Source organism: Meriones unguiculatus, chromosome 4 (genome assembly GCF_030254825.1).
Source record: "Meriones unguiculatus strain TT.TT164.6M chromosome 4, Bangor_MerUng_6.1, whole genome shotgun sequence".
Taxonomy (NCBI): Eukaryota; Metazoa; Chordata; class Mammalia; order Rodentia; family Muridae; genus Meriones; species Meriones unguiculatus.
Window position 1 is genome coordinate 62,101,887 of NC_083352.1, and position 22,943 is coordinate 62,124,829.

The 22,943-nt window shown below is 45.7% G+C and overlaps 1 protein-coding gene across 1 annotated transcript in view; it reads right to left on the bottom strand.

Annotated features, from left to right (window-relative positions):
* Nucleotides 1-881: 881 nt before the first annotated feature.
* Slc18a1 (solute carrier family 18 member A1) overlaps nt 882-22,943 on the bottom strand; it is a 33,573-nt gene continuing 11,511 nt past the window's right edge. The window contains exons 8-16 of the mRNA XM_060381893.1: nt 22,809-22,852; nt 17,195-17,255; nt 17,019-17,114; nt 6,629-6,707; nt 5,404-5,455; nt 3,698-3,761; nt 3,304-3,423; nt 2,968-3,101; nt 882-1,613 (exon numbers count right to left, since the gene is read on the bottom strand). Coding sequence (XP_060237876.1) covers nt 1,503-1,613; nt 2,968-3,101; nt 3,304-3,423; nt 3,698-3,761; nt 5,404-5,455; nt 6,629-6,707; nt 17,019-17,114; nt 17,195-17,255; nt 22,809-22,852 — 761 coding nt within the window. The 3' untranslated portion in view covers nt 882-1,502. The remainder of the gene's footprint in view (nt 1,614-2,967; nt 3,102-3,303; nt 3,424-3,697; nt 3,762-5,403; nt 5,456-6,628; nt 6,708-17,018; nt 17,115-17,194; nt 17,256-22,808; nt 22,853-22,943) is intronic.

A 22,943-nucleotide genomic window follows, 5' to 3' on the forward strand; every position in this document is an offset into this window, starting at 1 on the left:
CCCTCCCCCCTGCCTTCATTGGGAGCTATGGCTTAGAAAGGAGGTAAATCATTTGCTAATTTTACCTTTATGCGCCTTTAAAATGTGAGAAACATGTCATTTGCACTAAATGAAATCCATCTGGTTCTGAAAGTTAAGGAAGTCTAGTTTAAAGCCAAACAACCCCACAAAAAATAAACCACTAATCAGATATTCATTGTCCAAGTACACAGATTCAGTGAGCACTACCCAAACTGTGTTCTAGTGAATCGGGGTTGGTCCAGAGCCTATCCAGCTTCCAGGGAAGAGCACGGAGGTCCAGGTCAAGCCTGAACAGGCCTGTCTGAGATCAGAGTCCCTTCCACAGCCTCCCCTCTCCACTTCTGCCATTATCCCCCACCCAGCCCTGAGCACCCGTGCCTCCATGTACATGCTAACTTGGCTTGTTTATAAATTTTATTCTGTCTGCTCAAACAAATGAGAAGCCACTTAGGATGAGTGTCATGTCTCCCGTATCTTTGAGACTCCATCACCCAATAACCATTTCAAAAATGTAGCACAATGTCATATGACTTATAACACCCACTGTATTTTCCCACAAACTCTCTCCAGCCACAAAGCAGCGTCTGGCTTATCACGTGTGAATTGGATAATGACTTACTCATTGACACATGTGAACAATGAATGCCTTATTCTATGCCGAGTGTTAAGAAACTCACACTGAGAGAAATCTCACGTTTCCTTTTGCTTCATGCAGAGCACTCTTGAGTCTAATGCAATTGTGTTGGTTTGGTTTTTGTTGTTGTTTTCTGTCCTTCAACCACTTTTATTTGTAAGGGTTTCAGAGGTTTGGGAAACATAGAAACATATATGAAAATCACAAGAACAGACATGACGCAAGCCTAAGAAAGCTGCCTATTTCCTTTTGACTGGGTGATGAAGAAAGTAGGAAGGCCTCATTTAACGAAGGTGAAGTAATTTTAGCACATACACCCACAGATAAAGATACATATTTTTTTTAATAAGGAAAAAGCTATATATTGAAGCTCCACTGCAAAAAATAAAGTAAGGAAAAAACATCACAGGACAGCGATCAAATCCCATGACCTGTTGGGAATATGTCAAAGAAAATCACAGAACAAAGCAAGCCTGGCTGTTTGTTCCTCTGGTTCCACAGGCACAGTGTTCAGTACCGCCTGCAGGAAGTGAGTCATGCCTTGTAGAACCTGTCACAACTCAACTTTAAGCAGCCTCGTTCGGGTCTGGCAGGAAGTAGCACTGTCCTCCCACAAAAAGTGGGCCACCTGTGGTGAGAAAGCACAGACAGAGCACAGTGGGCTGCACAGGTGAGCAAGGGCAAGCCATTGAGGAGAAGGGAGAAGGGAGGAGGGAGGTGACACCCAGAGCAGAGGAAAGCCAAGTTGACTAGTCCGTGGTGATGCAGTCCCTGGGGAACAGGTGGTCACTGAAATCCAAGCCTTATGGAGTCAGTTGGGATTGGGCTAAGGTATCGCCATCTGTGGCTACTCCTCACTGTCAGGATCATCACTGTTCTCTCCTAGTGGAAACTCCTTTGTGGGCTTCTGTGATACATACATCCGGGTCTCCATGGGGCATTCTTGGCTCAGAATTGCCTGCAGCAAAAGGCAAGTACAGAGATTACTGCATGTCTTTGACCATCCTGTTTCTTGTTCACACTAGTATATCCAAGCTTAGTGTTACTTAGAAAAACTCAAGAGATAAATACAGCATCCTCTTTCTGCCTCATGTATAGACTCAGGCCTTCCGAGATACTTGGGCATATCAAGCCCAGTCAGGACAAACATCCGATATGCTGGTGCTTGAATCCTAGCATTAGCAGGTACAAGGCATAGCAAGAAGCTGGCTGAACTGGGCACTCCTCTCTCTAGACCTTCCTGCCTACTTCTGTTCCTTTGTGCAGCTGCTACATCCATTCTGAATACCCGAAGACCCTAGGGCTGCTGGGACGTCCATGCTGCAGCAAGAGCAAAGTATCATACAGTATGGAGGACCGTTCACCTGGAGACTGCCTTTTAACTTTAAAAGACATGGCCTGAGCCGAGAGATGACCCAGTCGGTACAAACACTTACCCTGTAAGCATAAGGACTGAGCTTGAGTCCCCAGCACCCATATAAAAGACTATTCTGGTCATATGCTGTAATCTGAGTACTGGTGGATGGAGACAGACAGCCCAGACAAGAGGGCACACATCTAGTTCACTGATAGACTCTGTCTCAAGGCAGTAAGGCAGAGAATAATAAAAGAAGACGACATCCTCCTCTCACACACTAACTTGCATGTACCACACACAGACAAAAAATAAAGAAATGAAATACATTTTGTAAAGAGACATCACCTGATAAAGGTAAGGGAAGATTCAAGTGAATGAGCTCTTGAGTAAATGAAGGAACGCACTCAATGGAATGTTACTAGCTACAAAAGAGACGACTTAGTAAATCGAGCCTTGCTATTGGCTATAGTAACCACAGGATGCCTTTTACAGGCAACATCCCTAACTTTTAGTAAGATTCCCATTTTTCCTTTTATTTTTTGTTTTGTTTTGTTTTGTTTTGTTTTTTTGTTTTGTTTTGTTTTTTAGTTTAGTTTAGTTCAGATTTTTTTTTTTAATGAGTAGGGATTATGAAGGCCAGGCTGACCTTCAATATGTAGCTGAAGATTACCTTGAACTGCTATACTACCCCTGTCTCCCAAATGCTGGGATTTCAGATGTGTGTCACCATGCCTGCTCCCCTTCTTTACTTAAAATCCAGATAATAGGGGAGCTGGTTGCTTAGAGAAAGAGGTGAAAGCCAAGGGTTCAAGGGAAGAATAAGCAATTTAGGAAAAACAGAAATGCTACAAAGCAGAGAAATGAGCAGCAGAGTGGAAATGAGCTCGAGGTGAAGGGTCAGGGGAACTCAGGAGGAAACAGACATGTGTTTTAGTCAGTACTCAGGGTGCCTTACAAGTTTCTCCTCGTTGGCTGGGGGATTCTGCAGGAAGCAGCAGAGAGGGGCGTAAACGATGTTGATGACACCAATGATGACCATGAGCCAAGGGAAGCCAATGACCTGTACCACGGCACCCCCAGTAGACGGACCTGTGGAAAATAAACCAAGTTCCAAGTGTTTGTTGAGTCAGTCACCTGTGATACACCATGCTGGGACAGAGGATGCGGCAGATTCCACTATCTTCAGATAGCTACAAGAGTAAGGCCACTGCTTCCACATCTAGATAAGCTACAATGGAGAGGGGAGACTGGGTCACTCAGGCCCGGGAGCCAGCTGCCCCAACCAACATACCAATAGCAAAGCCCATGCAAAAAGCCACATCAGCGATGGCGTAGACACTCCCGTACACAGAGGTGTGGCGCAAGTCCACCAGATAGCCCATGATGGGCATCAAAGAGGAATCCACCATGCCTGTGAGCAGAACAAGAAGGATGCCATCAGCCAGCTTTCCTATAGCTGCTCCCTCCACTCTGCCACCGTTTAGTCTACTCCCTTGGCCTGCTGTCCCACACTAAACACCAACACAGGTCCAGGTAAGAACCATAAGCCCACTCTGCACATCTGCCAGCTTTCCTCCCATCCCCGCCTTTCCACCTCCCTCTTCTGATGGGAAGATGGGGAGGAATGGAATCTGGCCTAAAGGGACTTTCAAAGGCTTCATTTTGACCTTGAGGGAACTACTTACCTATGGCAAAGCCAAGGCCTGCATTGGGGCCAATGAGACCAAAAATATTGTGAGCCAGAGGTACCTGGAAAGGGAAGGAAGAAGAGTTCCTCAGAGCTCCACTGGGCTAGGAGGGGCAGGGTGCCGTGCCAAGTCTTCACATGACATGTGCCACGTGCATTAGCTTGGATTTCTCACACCTAAGAATAATCTTCCTCTCCACTTGGACCACATGAAAACTGGACTGGTACCACCCAAAGTCATGAAGCCAATAAGCAGCAAGATCAAGTCTGAACCTCAGACTCAACTGCATTGTATCGCAGCCAGGGTCCTTTTCTGTTCGTGAACTATTCTTCCTCGTCATCTGCCACTCTCTACCCAACACACTGCTGTCCTCATTCATCACTGTATGTGGCCACCACTGCACCGTCAAATTTGCTTGTTACTTATTGTACAGTACTGGGAATTGAACCTAGGGCCTTGTGCAGGGGAGACAACCCACACACACACACGCCCTTCTTTTATTTCTTTTTGAGATGGAGTCTCACTGAATTTCCCAAACTAGACTTGAACTCACACTGTAGCGTTCTAGGCAAGCTCTGCACCTCTGACCCTGGAGCATCCTAGTCTCCTGGAGTATCTGGAATTGAAGACCTGCACCACCGAATTTGATGCCAATGGTTTATTTGAAACCTCAACTTGGTAACCATTGTAGCAAAAAGACAAAAATTGAACCCAACAGTTAACAGCTCAACAGCTGGAGAGATTGGTGGCATCATTTGGGTGCCACGGGGGCAAGTGATGACAAACATTTACACCCTGCCCCCACTGAAATCCTATCCTTCCCATTTAGGCAGCGCTCCTATCCTTTCCTTGGTAGCCAACCCCACCATCCCGTCACACAGCCCTTGCAGGTTCTTCATCCCATTGAGCATTAGCAGCTCGGTACACTTATGGAGCAACACCCCATGTGGTGTTCATATTTATCAGTGACAGGGCGGACTTTCTGAGGGCTTTTTATGTGCCCTCTTCATCCTACAGTCCGTGTGGATTACCTCAGGCACCCTGTGAGAGGAAAGCAGAATCCTTGTATGACGATATACTGAGCAGACCACACAAACGGCAAGTGACAAAGCTGGCCTGGAGCTCTGAGCTCACACCCATCACGAGGGGCTTGAGCTCACCCCAGGTGGCGCAGTGCTCAGAGCTTTCCGGCTCTGTTTTCACATCCCTTTCAGCCTGGCGCCAAATGGACTGACGGTCTCCGCTGAGGACATGAGACCACATCATCCGGGAGTGCAAAGGGCTCTCCAAGATGGAGATGCCTGTTTGCTTTTCTCCACTAGATTTTTTGGTTCTAGAGACTGAGCCATAGATGGTACCTGCCCTGGTGGCTTATGGGAATTGTCTCAGTAGATTGAATGAATGGATTTGTAAAACACCATTGGCTGGCTGGCTCCAGAAATAGAAACTAACACGTTTCACTTCACATATCCATGTGCACAGCCTCGCACCTCTGGTCCCCACCCACTGCCCTATTTCTTTCCATTTCCACCTCCTTTTGATGACATGCCATTTCAGTTGTCAGCATCTCCTCCAACATCAATTTCTGATCGTGTAGAAACCGTTTTCTAGGCATTCCTACCAAGTAGCCCGCTGTTCATTTGAAGGAAAATTATCTTCAAACGTCTAGTGTTCTTCCTTTATCAACTGGGTGTTGTACTTACACAGAGCAAGCTTACACCTACTGCCACCATTCCAACAAGGGAACACAGCCACCTGGAAAAACAGAGCCATTGTCACACGCTGCCTGCAGGGAGAGGGCTGCCATTGTCACACACTGCCTGCAGGGAGAGGGCTGCCATTGTCACACGCTGCCTGCAGGAAGAGGGCCACTACTTGTCCAGTCCTTCATACCCTAGTTCAAGTTAGCCCCTAGATTCTGGGAAGGAACTGTATCTCTACAGGACCAGATGGAACCTCTTTATGTCCCTGTCCTTCTCTTGGCCTCATCTCTACCCTGAGGTCATAGTTCTTTTCATAGCAGTGTTGGGAGTATCACGGTGGCTGGTTTCCCTGAGAACTGAGACGCTCTTGGGCTTTGATTATTGGTGTTTGCCAGGTCAGGCTGTTTTGTTTTTTTTTTTTTTTAATAGTTTTTCTTGATTATTTCTTGATTATTATTAGTGTGTGTGAAAAGGGGGTGACACACTACAGCATGCATGTGGAGGTCAAGAGAAAAACTTCATGGAGTCATTTCTCTCCTTCTGCCTCTTTGTGGGTTCTGGGAATTGAACTCGGGTCACTAGGCTTTTATGGCAAGTGGATTTACCCATTGAGCATCTCTCTCTAGCCCAGTTCAAACTCTGCATACTTATAACCTATGTAATCTTACAAATTCATCTCAAAAACCTCATGAAAATATGCTATTTCTCCTCATACCCAATTTCCTATAGCAGTGTTTTCAAATGTATTTTCAAAAAAAAAAAAAAAAAAAAAAACTTGTGCTGAACTACAGTAATAACATTAGAACCAACTCCATTTCATCATTGTTGTAGGGGAAGAGAGTCTAGATTCATACTTGTTGCCCCTTCAAACCCAAATCCCTCGTGCACTTCTGATGCTCCTACCTAGAATTCCCTAGGGCTTCACGCAACTGCTGCCCCAAAGTATACACTGATTTTTTTGGCTTTCCTGATTTCTGCTGGCTATTGGGTGACTTTACCTCTTTAGCTGAAAAGGAAGGGCTATCTCTATGTAACCACTGTCTCTGCAAAAGAAGCCTGTTAAGGATAGTCCATTTTCTATACTGTCCTTCACCTACCCATCAGCCTTCTTTCTACATGGCAATTTTTATCACTGTGTTCTAAACTATCCCAAGTACAGGGACAAGCTCCCAGGGCACTTTTTGGTGATGATTCCGTCCTTCTTCCAGTTTCCCAGGCTACATACCGACCCATTTTGTTGGCCAACACACCAAAAAGGTTTGTGCCAATGAGGTAGGCCACACTGGCAGGCAAGAAAGCCAGACCTGTAGAAAGAGAGAGAAGCTCACGTTATAACATGCTCAACTTAATGTAAAGCACCTTATTTCGTACAGTTCAGCAAAGTACCCCTGATATGTCCAGGTCCCCAACTACTTTGTTGTATGTTTTGGAGATCTCTGTGCAACTCAAGAGCAGGGGTGTCGGGACCCCACATCCCTGCTTTCCTCAGGAACAAGGCTTTCTTTGGCCTCAATATATTTAATATGCTCTCAGCTCCCACATGAACTTTCTGGAAAGTGATTCAGTAAGCCATTGGCACATATAAGATTCACTTGGTTATGAGCACAGAGCTTCCTGGAAACTCAAATTCCTGACTTGCTTATGGACTGTCCTCTTGTTGCTTTGCCCACGGCCTTCGCCAAGTAGGTAAGCCTTTCTGAACTTTGGCTCCCACATGTGGACAGAGCAAAGCTGTTACTATATTGTGCCAGGTAATGTTGCAGGATATTTGATCACATTGTGAACTCTGAGATTGTTTTATTTACTGGAAAAAAATGTTTTTAGTTGTAGTGTTGCTCAACTTTACCATACACCTTTAATCCAGGCTTTCTGCTTGAATATTGTAAATCAGATTAAATGAAGTCAACCTAAGTCAAGAAATGAGGTAAGCAACCAGTTGACAGGAAGTGAACACAGGATCATTAAGAAAAAAACATAGAAAGTAAGAGAGTGTGAAGAGGACAGATAGAGAGATACACAGCAAGTAGAAGGGAAAGACATTCATTTTGAAGGTTGTTTGAGAAAAGAAGTCCTTCTGGGGAGGAAGGTCTAGGTGCCTTCTCTGCCTCTCTGAGCTAGCAGGCTTTCACCCAAGCATCTAAGTAAGTCTTTATTGGTAAAATCAAAGATTGAAATTTTGTTAAAAACAAGGGAACAGTGAAGAGTAAATTGGATAATGTTTGTGAAAGCCTTTCACTATCTACTGTCCAAGCCACATACCTTTGTGATAACAAAGTAAGATGATCTGGAACATTGATTTGGGATCATACAATTTGGGGTTCAGCATGTGGCTTGGCCACTTGTGAACTATGTGACCTTGGAAATTTTACTTGTTATTTCTGAGTTTTTCTTTCCTCCTTCTCCCATCTCTTTCCTTCTTTGTTGCTTTCTTTCTAATCAGCTTTTACCATCTGCTAAGTATTCTTAAGGCCAGTAAGTGAGCAGTAAATAAGATAAACACAGAAGGGCTAGAGAGACTGAGCACGAGCTGTTATTCCAGAAGACCCAGGTTTGATTCCCAGCGTTTACATGATAGCTCACAACTGTCTGTAATCCCAGTGTCTCAGATACCAGGAATGCATGTAATGCATAAAACATATACATATACATATACATATACATATACATATACATGTATAGGCAAAACACTCAAATACATAAAGTAAAATAGTTTAAAAACAATAAACATAGAAGCAAATACAGTGCAGGTATGTAATCCTGGTACTAGGGAGGCTGTGAAAAGCACAAGGAGAATGTAACTGTCTTCTCTATCAAAGCATTAAACAAGATAAGGAAGAACTATTTTAATAGAAAATTGTAAAAAAGAAATAGAAAAAAATGCAAAACTTTGCATTTTTTCCAAAATCAAAATATATGCTCAATGCTAGACCCTCCACACAGATGTAGCCCATGGCAGTTCAGTGTCCAAGTGGGTTCCATAGTAATGGGAAGATGGACTGCCTCTGACATAAACTGATTGGCCTGCTCTTTAGTCACCTCCTCCTGATAGGGAAGCAGCCTTACCAGGCCACAGAAGATGACAATGCAGCCACTCCTGATGAGATATGATAGACTGAGAGCAGAAGGAAGGAGAGGGGGACCTCCCCTATCAGTGGACTTGGGGAGGGGCATGCGTGAAGAAGTGGGGAGGGAAGGTGGGATTAGGAGGGGAGGAGGGAGGAGTTTATGGGGAGATACAAAGTGAATAAAGTATAATTAATAAAAGTTAAAAAATAAATAAAAAATATATGCTCAAATGTTTTATTATTCTTATCAACCACACCAGTGCCCGCTGGCAAGAGCACAGCCAAGTTCTAAGCTGGCAGAGTAAGGCACAGAGCCCTGTTGGAGGTGCTTGCTTGGTTCAGCACAGTTAGCAGATAAACCTTTTTGCCTTGCAGTTCTTTGGACTGTGAGGCCAAGTTCCTGAGACAACCCCCCCCCCCCATGGCTTTTCTACTAGGCTGAGTGGAAAGGATTATAAATTCAAGACCTGCATACCAAGACACTATCTTAAAACAAAACAGGTACAAGCAAATAAACACAAAAGATGATCATAACTCAAAGGGAGCTCGCAATCACGGAGAGACAGAAAATAAAAATTAGTGGTAGGCCAGGCATAGTGGCACACGCCTTTAATCCCAGCACTTGAGAGGCAGAGGCAGGAGGAGCTCTGTAAGTCTGAGGCCAGCCTGGTCTACAAAGTGAGTTCCAGGACAGCCAGGGCTTAAATGAATAAATGAATAAATAAATAAATAAATAAATAAGGCTAAACAATTTAGTGAAGAAAATAAATTTGAAAACTGTGAAAGAACTTTCATGTATCCAAATGTCAGAGTGACTAGAAGAAAGACTACTGCATATTTCAGAGGCCAGGGGAAGGCTGAGGGCAGAAGCTGAGACCTTATTTACAAAAAAAAAGAGAGAGCAAGAGAGAAGAGAACAAAATATGTGCAGCACCTAACACAGCTTTAAGACTTAGAGAAGAAAGCACTTAGCAGGGTGCAGAAAGAATGCCTGCGGAACGGAACATGTGAGCAGAGAGGACGTGAGAAGCTTTGGAGGTGAATGACACAGCCCACCTGTGTTTTCTGAAGTCTCTTAGAACAGGTTTGCAGGATAAGAGTGAAGCCAGAGACTGTTGCAAGCACAGGAGAGAAGTCAGAGCCTCGGCTTGGAAGCCATAACAGATAGGAGTGAACAAAATTGAAGGTATTTTTAAGGTAGAGTTGTAGAACTGTCTCCCATGCCATGTGGGGTCACAGTGGGAGTGAGAAGAGAGAAGTAATTAGAACTTATTGAGAAGTAAGGCTTTTGTTTCAATCAACCTGTGATGGAGACTGGAGACGGGGAAGATGGGGGGGAAGGAAAAGTCAGAGAGGCCATGAAGAGCTTGAAACAAGCACGTGAAGAGGTCAGACAGGCCTATACACAGAAGCAGAGCTCTAAGGGGAGGTCATAAGCACAGATGCTCAGGACATACTGGTTATACTTGGTTTTTAAAACCATGGAAATGGGGACTGAAGAGGTAGCTCAGTGGTGGGGAGCACTTACTGCTCTTGCAAAATATCAAAGTTCTGTTCCTCACAACCACATTGACAGCTCTGGCCTCTGAAGCACCTGCGTGCACATGCTCAGAGCTCTGCCACACACAGACACTCACGATTATAAAGGGCTCACACTCTTTATGCGTTAATCTTGGGTACGGTTGGGGATTACCTGCAAGCTCAGATAAAAAATAGATATCCGAGTCTGCATACCAGAGCAAAGGAGTCCTTTTATTTATTTATTTATTTGTTTGTTTGTTTATTTATTTATTTTAAATAACCCTGATCGTCCTGGAACTCACTATGTGGACTAAGCTAGATCTGCCTGCCTCTGCTCAGTCCCGGGATCAAAGGTGTGTGCCACCACACTCGGGTTAAAATTTATATTTATTTCTAGTTCTGTGTATCAGTGTGTGCCTGCTTATCCACTCACCATGCCCATGAAGTGCCAGCAAAGGCCGTAAGAGGGCATCAGGTCCCCTGGAACCGGAGTTACAGACGATTGTGAGACACTGTGTGTTGGTGATGGGACCCTGGTCCTCTGGAAAAGCAGGAAGTACTCTTAACCACTGAGCCATCTTTCCAACCCAAGGATGGGGTTCTTATCTTTGAAAGGTAGTAAAGTAGCTGATGAAGTGAAGGGTGCAGGTAAGAAGGCAAAGAAAGGCACGGGAATGCTTCAACCTTTCTCAGAAGGTAGCATCTAAGAGCAGCAATGCAGGAAAGTGGTCAAATGGTGACAGAAACATAGGAAAATTCGCCCTCCCTTCTCGGAAAAGTCAGTAGCTGAGGATGTGAAGGTGAAGATATGGGGTATACAGAAGTCTGTCTAGAGAAGTAGAAAAGCAAAAGTCATTTTAGACGTGAAAGGGAGTATACAAGTAGTGGTATATAAAAGGACCATTAGCAGAAAAATTCCTTTAGATTTGCGGCTGTAAATATCATGTAAGAGCTGAGCATGGTAGCATATGCTTGTAATCCCAGCCACTCAGGAAGCAGAGGCAGGCAGATTGCAAGTTCAAAGCCAGCCTGGGAAAGTTGGTACCTATCTCAAAATAAAATGTAAAAGGCTGAAATTTAGCTCCTTGGAAGGGTGTTTATCTAGCACATGTGAAATCTTAAGTCTCTACTACTGAAAAAAAATTTAAAAAAAAAAATAGAGATGGTCTCAATGGTAGAATACTTGCTTAGCATTCTTAAGGTCCTGAGTTCAAGTCCCAGCACTGCAGAAAAATAATAAGACGAGCCTGGCCATGTGTTACACTGCTCCCATTCCTGCCACAGTCAGGACTAGAAGGTCTAACGAGGGCTAGGAGTTTGCTGGAAGAGAATCTCAGAAGCAAAGCAGGCTTTCAAAGGAAGTGGCGTACATGCTAGGCTCTAAAATCCAAGATAAGATTTTTTTTAAGGGGTTCTGGGAAATGAATAGTGATGCAAACTAGCCTGCCTGGAACTGGGAGTCCGGAAGTGACAGGATTAGCGGTGGTGTTAGTGGCAAGGCCATAGGTAGGATTCAGTGGTTAAACCGAGGAGAGACGATCAGTGCGTGGGAGCACACTGAGAGAGTGGGAGGCTTACGTGGGGATAGCCTCATCCACGGGACAGTAAGATCACTAAAGTCAGGACAGGAATAGCACTGGAAAGCACAAGTAACAAAGAGGTCACCGGGTGGCTGAAGAGATCCGGCAGTAATCCAGCTGGGTGGACTTGGAAGGACGCGGGTGGGGTCTGTGAAGGAGAAGAGGGAAGGGACTGGAAGAAGCGAAAGCGAGCAAGGCCTGGAGGCGGCGCTGCCAAGAGGGCTGCAGAAGAACGCTGCTCTCCGCCAGGGCAAGATGGGCAGCCAAGAGAATAAAGGTGGCTGATCTGTGCCAAGGTCAGAGCGTCTCACAGAGGCCAGGATTTTACAAAGCCATGGCATACAGGCCAGGTTTAAAAAAAAAAAAAGCTTTTAAAAAAGGTTTATAAATGTTTTGGCTGTGACCCCCACCCCCAAAGATTCATGTGCTGGGGGCTTGGTCCCCAGCATGATGCTGTGGGTGGAAAAGAGACCTTTAAGAGAAAGGCCTATGGTACAGATGCCCAAGAGGCCCTGGGTTCTGTCCCAGCGATGTACAGTCTGGGCGTGGTCACACATGCCTGCAATCCCAGCATTCTGAAGGCAGCAGCAGCATGGTCAGAAGTTCACTCTCAACCTCAGCGACGCAGTGAATTTGAAGCCAGCCTGGGCTGTGGGAGGCCCTGCTGGAGGAGGGGGAAGGTCCTTTGACCATCAGAGGGGTTTGCCTGGGAACATACTAAGATGGTTCCCATGGGCCCCTAGGCTATTCTGACCATGAGATGCTATAAGGATGGGACTGAACCCTGAATCCTACAGGCTGCCACCAGCCACAGGTTCCTTGCTGGAATTAGCACTGTGTTATTTGGACCATTTATCTCCAAAACTGCCTGTTTATAAAGTCAGCCCACCTCGGGTATTTTGTTAGAAAAGTAAAATCGGCTAACGCAGAGACAGGATGGTGTGAGTCACCAAGAAAATACAGCACCGGCTCCTCAGCCATCATTACAAAAGCTTCTTTTTCTAGCAGATGGAGGCTATTACGAAGAACCACAACTGATTAAAGCACAGAGAATGAGTGACCTCGCAGCACCTATCCCCACCTGGACAGAGTGACACAACCCTACAGCCAAAGCTCAGGGGCACTGTGGAAGACTGTAAGGGACAAGAAGCCTTGCTAAAGTGTGCTCTGGGCGTGCGGGGAAGCTGCAGCCGTGAAATCACAGTGATAGGGTTGTCTGCACTAGACCACAGCAGTCAGCATTCCAGCGCGTGGGAGTGGCTCACAGGCTCCACCCCTGCTGAAGAGCTGCAGGCATCAGAAGGAAGGAGAATCAGTTTTCTTCAGGCGTGAGAAAAGTTGTTTGTGCCCAAGCAGTCAGCCCTACACCCGTGAGCATGTGGACAACACTATTGGAATCAGTAGGACAGACAGACACACACACTCACATGCATGTCCGAACACAATAATAAGTAGATAAGGCCATCAAGTCAGTGAGGACAGAACAACACAGGAAGAGTTGGAGAGGGAGGGAGATAGTTATAATAACAATGCATTGTACTTATGAAAGTATTAAAATTAAAGATGTTTGTAGGAAACAAAAGTAAAACATAAACAACAGGAGCACGCTGAGCGTTTTACGCTGGCTTGGCACAGAGGAAGTGCCCTGGGACCCTCACGCTGGTTATTACCTGGACCCAGGCATCTCCCCCCAAGGCCAGGTACTTCCCCTACACAAGGCCTCCAGAGTGGCTCGTGGCTGGCTGTGTCCTGAGGGCCTGCTTGGGACCAACAGTGCGAGTCTCTTTGCTCGCACCAGCCCTTCCCTGTACCACCTGGATCCTGAGGAAACAATGTAACCTAATAAAAAGTATTATTACTCTGATCCTAGGCCCGATGCAAACAGCCAGCCAATGCCTGGCTTGTTTGCTTTTAATATTGTCTCCTATGCAGCAGAAGTGAAGCATGCCCTCCTGTGTTTGCCTACTTTATCTGTGCAGGGTGGCCTCCTGTTCATTTGTGTGTAACTGCCTTTGAAAGTTCAGACGTAATAACTACTGAATGGTTTGGATGATGCACAGAAAGAGGAAGCTCATGGGCCTGGCTACCTGTCTTCTTGACATCCCTGTAAACTGTGTGAAATGTCCTAAATGCTGCTTTCCTCAAACATGCACTTGCTCCATAGCACCTGACCCTAGCTGGTGTTTCAGCAGTACTTGGCGTTCTAGGCTACTGTTCACAGCCTTTCTTCAAAGGCTGTCAAGACGAATGAATCACCAGCTTAATAAATCTCATAGTCCACACGCTGCACTAACCTCCCAGAAGTAAGTACAAAGATGAAAACGACTCTGAAAAGCATCTTCAGTTTAACAAGTGAAAAGCGAAAGCCAGGTGTGCACACCTATAATCCCAGCACCAAGGAAGCTGAGACAAAAGGATTGGGAAGTCAAGACCAGTCTGCGCTATGCAATGCCGATCTTGTCTAAACAAATGAATGTAAGCAAATAAAAAAGTAGGGATTTCTAACAGGATAACCAGTAAATGACTGAGCATAAACCAGGCTGCACCCGTTCCCAAAGCCAGTGCTGCTTTCTGCATTTGGTAGCAGTACCCAGGGCCCATCGGCCAGGTCTGAATTGGTCTAATTCAGACCACACATCACTCTCAACAGTTTTAGTGGTGGTTGGTTGGTTTTTCACCTGTGCTCCTCCCTGCAACCTGGAGAAGTGTTCCTTATGGGCAGTGTTTTTCTGAGGGTGATTGGTGTCAGGTGTCCCCTGGAAATTCATTAGAAACATCACTTGTCCCATGGAGTGTGGGGCACATGCCTTGAAGCGTATGGTCCTAGCACTTAAGAAATGGAAGCAAGAGGATGAGGAGTTCAAGGCTAGGCACACCTACATATCCAGGCCAAGGCCAGACCAGGCTATGTGAAACCCAGATTCAAAACAAAAACAAGATTAAAAAAAGAAAAAAGTGTAGCCCAGGCTGGCCTTGAATTCACGATACACCTGCCTCTGCCTCTTTCATTAAAGCCGCCACAACCAGGAGTGGGATTGTCTGTTTCTTCTGCTCTTGGGACCCCTTTCCTTCTACCGGGTTGCCTCACCCTGCCTTGATAAGGGGGGTGGGAAGGGAGTGTGTCTTACTGTAACTTGTTATGCAGTGCTCAGTGGACATCCCTGGGAGGCCTGCTCTTTTCTGAAGGGACGTGGAGGAGGAGTGGATGTGGGAGAGAGGAGAGGTATGAGAGGGGGTGCCTGGGAGGAGTGGACGAAGGGGAAACTGCACTTGGGATGTACTGAACAAAAAGTAAATTAGGAAGGGAGGGAGGGAGGAGAGAGGAAGAAAGGGAGGAAAGGAGGGAGGGAGGGAGGGAGGGAGGGAGGGAGGGAGGGAGGGAAAGAGTGGGATGGATTTGACCTCTGTCACACATTCTCCAGACAGTATGGCATCATCATTGAAGAATTATATTAGAATATGCAGAGCTCATAGTGCAAACAGCATTCAGGAAACTGTAGAGGATGCTAGGACATGGCAGCCAGGTGACGTGTAATTGGTAAGTGAGGCTGCTGTCTGGATTGCTGGGGGAGGGCTGCTCCAGGCTAGCAGGTAGTCACTGGTACCAGGAGCCAGAGGGGCCTCCTCGGAAGAGACGGAAGAGACATTATCTGCACTGAGCGCTGCCTAACTCAATTAATTGCCTTGGTCAGAGGCAGTTCCAGCTCAAGAAATTCAATTTGAAGTTAAGTGTACAGCTGGAGCCCTGCTCAGGATCGGTCCCTTAAAATTAGATTCTGGCTTTTTTATGGTACATTGAGCTATATCCAGTTCTTATCAGCTTCCCCTCTGGCACCCCTAGCCTCTCCTGTTTGCACGTAGCCTCTCCTGCCCCCTTGTCCTCAGGTTTCTTGGAAGAGGCCCAGACCTTCTCTCTAAGCTCATTCCAACTCACTTGTGGAGGCCCCCAGCCTCCACGGAGCAGAAGAGGCAGGAGGCCTCTACTCTGGACTGGATGGAGGCTGAGCAGCACTCTTTATAAAAGTACAGAAGGCAACAAGAGGAGGTGTAGCGGCAGTGGGGTTCGTTCTTACCCTGCGCAGCGTGCAGGCACAGAGCACACCGTAGGCCATTCATTCCTGCCACGGCGCTCTGAGGCAGGTAACATGTTCATTTCAGACCGCGGTCAAGTGGCACTCAACTATGAAACCAAATCACTTTAAAATGACGAGGCACAGAGTCATGGGGAAACTTGCATGGGCAAGGCTGAGGCTTATATCTCAGGCCTTACTAAGGAAGAGAACAAGTCTGGACCTGCAGCTCAGTGCTAGAATGTTTGCCCAGTTTGCATGAGGCCCCTGAGACTTATCCCCAGAAATGGTCAAAAACAAAAAAAGAGCAAACAGCATGTGCACAGCTGCCTGTGATGGAGCTGATATTCCCACACCCATCTCTCTCACTGCCTGGAACAACAAAGCAAAATTTTCTTCTCTCATTTTATATAAATAAGAGACTACTGTTCCTTAAGTGTGATGCTTAGTTAATCTGACCAATGATTGCATCGAGAGTCACTTAGGAGACACACCCGAGGGCCGTCTGTGAGGGCATTTGAAGAGAAGTTAAATAAAAAGAGAAGACCCACACTGAGTGGGGCAGCACTGTCCCTTGGCTGAGGCCTTAGACAACATCAAAAGGAATTTAAAAAGAGAATGCAAGATGAGTGCAGGCATCCCCTGCTCTCGGCTTCACCGTCTCTCCAGAACTGAGGCACTCCAGTGGTATTTAGTTCTGCAACCCTTCCCCACCAAGAGAGACGATGTCCTCTCAAGCCATGAGCTAAAAGAAATACTTCCTTTGCTTATGTTGCTTTGCTAACTATTGTGTCACAACAATGAGAAAAGTAATACAGAAATATCATGTTGTTTGAAGACACTTGTAACACCAGTCGTGGAAATACTGAACAGTTTTACCATAGTACTAGCCCTATGGCCTCTCCATTGCCCACCATCTTTTACAAGGTGATTCTCCACCCGTGCATTTGGTCTCCGTTCATGCGGATGGGTCTATGATGAGGCTATGGAGGCTGTGTATTGTCCTTCTGAGTAGCTGCTGACCTGGACTTGATGGCTGTTGATTACCTTCAAAGAGGCTCACAGCACCTACCTGGGGCCTGAGCTTGGTGGGGACTCATGTCACTTACCTAGCTGCCTGGGGCCTGAGCTTGGTGGGGACTCATGTCACTTACCTAGCTGCCTGGGGCCTGAGCTTGGTGGGGACTCATGTCACTTACCTAGCTGCCTGGGGCCTGAGCTTGGTGGGGACTCATGTCACTTACCTAGCTGCCTGGGGCCTGAGCTTGGTGGGGACTCATGTCACTTACCTAGCTGCCTGGGGCCTGAGCTTGGTGGGGACTCATGTCACTTACCTAGCTGCCTGGGGCCTGAGCTTGGTGGGGACTCATGTCACTTACCTAGCTGCCACTCGGGGGAACACATGGTCTGCATCATCCAGATGGGCAGCGTGGGCTCTAGTATAGCGACGCCCATGTTGGCCAGACAGATGGAACCTGAGAGACAGTTGTGTGAGCCAATGTGGCTGTCTTAAGCCACACTCTTGCTATGGGAGAGGGGGTCATGGCCAGCTTACCTGCTGCTACCAGGATGTAAGGGTCTTGGAGAAGTGTGAGGAGTGGAGTCCCCATGGCACTCTGAGGAAACAATTAACAAGAAGCCTGTTTCACAAGATCTGAGATAGGACTTTAGACACCATTGGCTCCTTTGCTGTAGAGACCAGGAAACTCAGGTCTAGAGAAAGGAAGTGACCTGTCCGGTGTCACAGCTGGGGACAGGGCCCAACTTGTGTACAAGTCCTGAGGCAATCAGAGCAGCATACCATGTATTGGATCTGAGTCCCACCTCCAGTGAATGGGAGCAAAGCCAGGACTGTGAGGAGCTGTCCGGGCCTTCCCACTGCATCTCTCTGGAAACATCAGTTGTCCCACGGGCAGCATCTGACAAGAGGCAGAGCGCTTAAACCTCAAGGTGGGTGTGGAAGTGCCACACCCATCAAGGAAAGTATGATGACCAGTCACAGCTGTTACTTTGCCACAATCTGGAAGAGCTCCTGGTCTTCCACTGCAGTGTGCCCGCTGGCTGTTTCCATGACACGGTAGTTGGCACCCTACCTCTAGAAGAGATGCTCAGTGATGGATTGCCCAGGTAGGTGAGCCTGTAGGCACATCTGTGGGGAGTGTCTTGCTTGCCCTAATGGAAGGGAAGCCCCAGCCTGTAAGTTGGTGGCACCATCCCCTGGTTTTGATTCCTGAATCACAAAGCAGAGAACTTGGCATGGGCGTGTTTATTCTCTCTGCTCTTGACAGTAGAAGTGACGTGACTATCTGCTCCATGTCCCAGCCTGGGCTTCCCCACCATGGTGGACTATAACCTGAAACTGTAAGTCAAATAAACCCTTTCTCCCCTAGTTTTTTGGTTGTCAATGTATTTTATCACAACAACAGAAAAAAGAAAAAAAAAAAACAAACCCTGGAACAGGAAGACAACAGGTGGGAGACCATTGGGACAAGGTGGCCAATCACACACCAGGAAGAGTGGTTCACAGGAGCCAATGCTGACAGCCTTGGACAACCAGTCTCTAGGGATAGGGGTTAAGTCACAAGTCTGTATTTGCAGCCCAGTACACTAGTGCACTAGGAAAGAGTGGAGGAAAAAAATACTAAAACTAACATCAAGGTCAACAAAGGAGCATAACTAGATTTTAAATGCATTGCACATAATAGCCACAGTAAAGATGAAATAAAAAAATGAATGCAAGTAATTTCCAAGCATGCAGGCCACAGGCCATAAGTCTAATAGGAACTGCAAAAATCTAAAATGCTCCCCAGTAGTCGCCGGTGTGTTTGTACATGGGCACATATCTGAGCATGTACCGGGGGGAGGGGGAGGTATAGGCATACAGATTATACACATTGTAGGGTTGTACAAATGAGTAAGTGCAATTTTAGAATAGTCTCAAAAAATTATCCAGAGGAGATGGAGTGTGGAAACCAATTGCAAATGCTGTGGAGTGAGCTGAAAGTGGAGGCATTGCTGCCAACTACCGTGTGTACACTATTATCTCTATCATGGAAACAGCCAGCGGGCACACTGCAGCGGAAGACCAGGAGCTGTGAGCTCTCAGGCCTCATGCTTGCTAACCAAGCATCCACCAACTGAGCCATATGCAGCTTTCAAGTTTTAAAAATTATCTGTGAATACTCCACTTTCCAATTGTCCCAAGCTAGTCCCTGTTGAGTATCCATCAGGACTGCTACAAAGATGCTCAATTAAACGGAGGTAGGACTGTCTGCATGAGTATTCCCAGGCCTGGGCAGGTAGGTACCCAAATGGTGCAGGACCCAGCACCCTCCAGGCTGCAAGCAGGCTTTTGGTGCTTTTCTCTGAGGAGTTTGGACAGGGTGGTTACTCCTGCTCCTGGACACCTTAGCAGCAGACCGCAAGAGGCGTCTGTTACTGAAGGGAAATGGCACTCCCAGAGCAGCAAGCAGGTCAGTGTCAAATTCTTTCAGGAGCGCTCTGTATCTGTAAAATGAAGCTGAAAACAGTCATTTCCTGGAATTTGTAAGACAAGCCAGAGATGGTGCACTAGACAGAGCTCCTAAGCCAACAACTTTTATATGATTACAATTACTTTTCAAACACCTTGACCTACTAAGTCAAGGTAATCAGACTTCCCACCCTACCCATGTTCTCGTTTTTCCTTCTGTTTGCTGCTTTTTTTTCTTCATAACGTTTTCTTTATTTCTTCATAGTGTTTTCTTTCATTCTTGTAAATTTACTTGGGTAATTCATTTTTATTTACACGACATAGATATTGTCACATGACCATGTGCACATATATGGATGACTTTCTTCTCCCTCACATTTCCTAAAGTTTTCCTGTATTTGCTAATAAATTTCATAATTAGTGTTTAAATTGACTATCATAGCCCTGAGGCTGATACACTAAAAGTTGCTTAACCATTGTGCCCATGGATAGAAAGGTTTTTTTAAACCAGCATTCATTCCTCAGTATATTTCTGCCATAAACACCTTTGTTTTGTTGGGCAGTTTCACTGTGTAGCCCAAACTAACCTCAAACCCATGATGCTCCTGCCCCAGCTTTTTTAGTGTTGAGATGACAGGTGTGACCGACCATACTTATTCAGTTGTTAGGATGCAACTCTCCATTATCACCCTGGAAAAGGAGCCATGAAGTACACTTCTTTTCTGGCTCTTTGCATTGCTTTTGGTTGTTTAGGGGAATTGCTCTCATTTTTGTCTATAATTCTTATTTCAGCCCTCTAACTTTCATTAATTCTGGGATTTTTTTTCTATTTTAAATTATTTTTTATTATCAATTATTACAATTTATTCAATTTGTATCCAGGCTCTGGCCCTCTCCCTGTCTCCTCCCAATCCCACTCTCCCTCCTTCTTTTCCCCCTATGTCCCTCTCCTAGTCCACTGATGGCCTCCTCCCCTTCTATTTGACCCTAACCTATCAGGTCTCATCAGGACTTGTTGCATTGTCTTCCTCTGTGACCTGGCAAGGCTACACCCCCCAGAGGGAGGTGATCAGAGAACCTGTCACTGAATTCATGCCAGAGAAAGCCCCTGTTCCCCTTATTAGGGAGACTGAGTCTATGGGCCACATCTGAGCTTGAATGTGAGGTCCTTTCCATGCACTGTCCTTGGTTGGAGTATCATTCTCTGCAGGGCTCCCAACACTCAGTTTTTTGGTTCTGTTGGTCTTCTTTTGGAGCCCCTGTCCCCTCCAGGTCTTTCTATCTTCCCCTTCTTTCATAAAATTCCATGCCCTCTGCCCAAAGTTTGGCTATAAGTCTCAGTCTCTGCTTCAATACCATCAGTAGAGTCTTTCAGAGGTCCACTGTGGTAGGCTCCTGTCCTGTTCCCTGTCTTCTCCTGCTTCTGATGTCTATCACGTTTGTCCTTCTGAATGAAGATTGAGTATCTTCCCTAGGGTCTTCCTGGTTGTTTAGTTTCTTTAGGACTATTGATTTTAGTATGTTTATCCTCTATTATATGGCTAATATCCACTTATACGTGAGTATATACCATGTGAATCTGTCTGCTTCCAGGATACCTCACTCAAGATGATCTTTTCTAGTTCCCACCATTTGCCTGCAAATTTCATGATTTCCTTGTTTTTAATGTACCACAATTTCTGTATCCATTCCTATTTTTTGAGGGATATCTAGGTTGCTTCCAGCTTCTGGCTATTACTAATCAGCAAACATGGTTGAGCAAATGTCCTGTTGTATAGCTGAGCATACTTTGGATGTATGCCTAGGAGTGGTATCACTGGATCTTGAGGTAGCACTATTCCTAATTTTCTGAAAAAGCACCAGATTGATTTCCAAAGTGGTTGTCCATATCCTCTCTAGCATGTGCTGTCACTTGAGTTTTTGATCTTAGCCATTCTGATGGGTGTAAGGTGAAATCTCAGGGTCATTTTGACTTGCATTTCCCTGATGAGCATTTCTTTGTTTCTCTGCAATTTGGTATTCCTCAACTGAGAATTCTCTGTGTAGCTCTGTACTCCATTTTTTAATTGGGTTACTTGATTTGTTGCTTTTTTAACTTCTTGAGTTCTTTATATATTCTGAGTACTAGCTCTCTGTCAGATATAGGGTTGGTGAAGATCTTTTCCCAGTCTGTAGGCTGTCGTTTTGTTCTGATGACAGTATACTTGCTTTACAGAAACTTTTCAGTTTCACGAGGTCCCATTTATTGATTGTTGATCTTAGAGCCTATGCTGTTGGTGTTCTGTTCAGGAAGTTGTCTCCTGTGCCAATGAGTTCAAGGCTCTTCCCCACTTTCTCTTCTAACAGGTTTAGTGTGTCTGGTTTTATGTTGAGGTCTTTGATCCACTTGGACTTTAGTTTTGTGCAGGGTGATAAGTATGGATCTATCTGCATTTTACTACATGTAGACATGCAGTTAGACCAGCATATTTGTTGATAGACATCTAGTTAGACCAGCATATTTGTTGAATATGCTATCTATTTTCCATTGTATGGTTTTGGCTTCTTTGCCAAAAGTCAAATATCTGTATGTATGTGGGTTTATTTCTAGGTCTTCTATTCAATTTCATTGATCCATCTTTCTGTTTCTATGAATTGCAGGATTTTTAAATTTCATCTTCTGGGGACCTTTTTGTTTTCCTTGAGTTCTTTGTCCTTGGGTTAAAAGGGAAAATTTCATAATCAGGCATTGTTCTGGCCCTAGAGCTCAGGAGATGGAAGGCCAGGAGGTCAGGCTCATCCTCTGCTGCATAGTGGGCAACAGGCCAGCCTGGGCTACATGAGACTGGGTCTCTGGCTCTGGTTTGGTCAGTTTCCTAGTCCTTGAAAAAAAATAACTTCTTTTTCCTTACTTTACTGATCATTCTTAGAGCCAAACAGTTAGTGAAGTAAAGACAGTCTCTGCATGTCTTTCTTCACTGCTCTAGTTTTGTTCTCTGCAATTTTCTTCCTACATTCAAGGAAAACTTTTTTGTAGTCTTCCCACTGACACTCAGACACCAGTACCATCATCTGCAGTATGTTCTTTCTATCAAGCTTTGTAGAGGATATCACTGCCTTGTTCTTCTCCAGCTCAAACACATCTTTGCCCTCCCAATGGTGTCCAGTACTTCTCTTCTTCTGTTGTTCCAGTCCCTTCTTCTTTGACTTCAGGCAGTTCACCTATACTGAGGAACCTGACCCGGTACTGTAGGACACATTCGTTCTTTCTCCAACTGACACCACTGCTTCTGCACAGGAAAAATGCTTGCACCCTAGGATCTTCTCTATCAATACTCACACCCTGGGCAACTCCTCACTCTATGCTGTGTCCACTCTCCTCCTAATACAGCTTGGTCTGGATTTCTCAGAGCCATATTTGGCTTGGGGTCAGATAAGCATCAACTCTGGTGTTTCTTAATTATGACTATGATGGTCAACTGAGGATGCTCTCGGAGAAGGCTGTCTGGAGGTCTCTGTCACCATTTTCATTCCTTAGAAAACACTTGATTCTTTCCATAGCCTCACTTTCATCTTTGTCTAATATCAAGCCAGACTCCTTTGCTATCCTAAGTGTAGGCCTGCCTGGAATCCAAATCTGGGTGCACTTTTCCTTACTTCCCATTTCTCTTGTATTCAGCCATGCTATTTATCCCTGGGTGATAGAGTTTTCACTTACCTCAGGAGACACTTTGGAAGGCCACAGGATGCACAGCTGGAGAGCTGAGAAAAAAGGGAGGCATGGAGAGAGCTGTTTATTCACTGATTATCTGGGGCTCTCATGGCTATGTAGCTACTGCCTTGACTCCCTCAG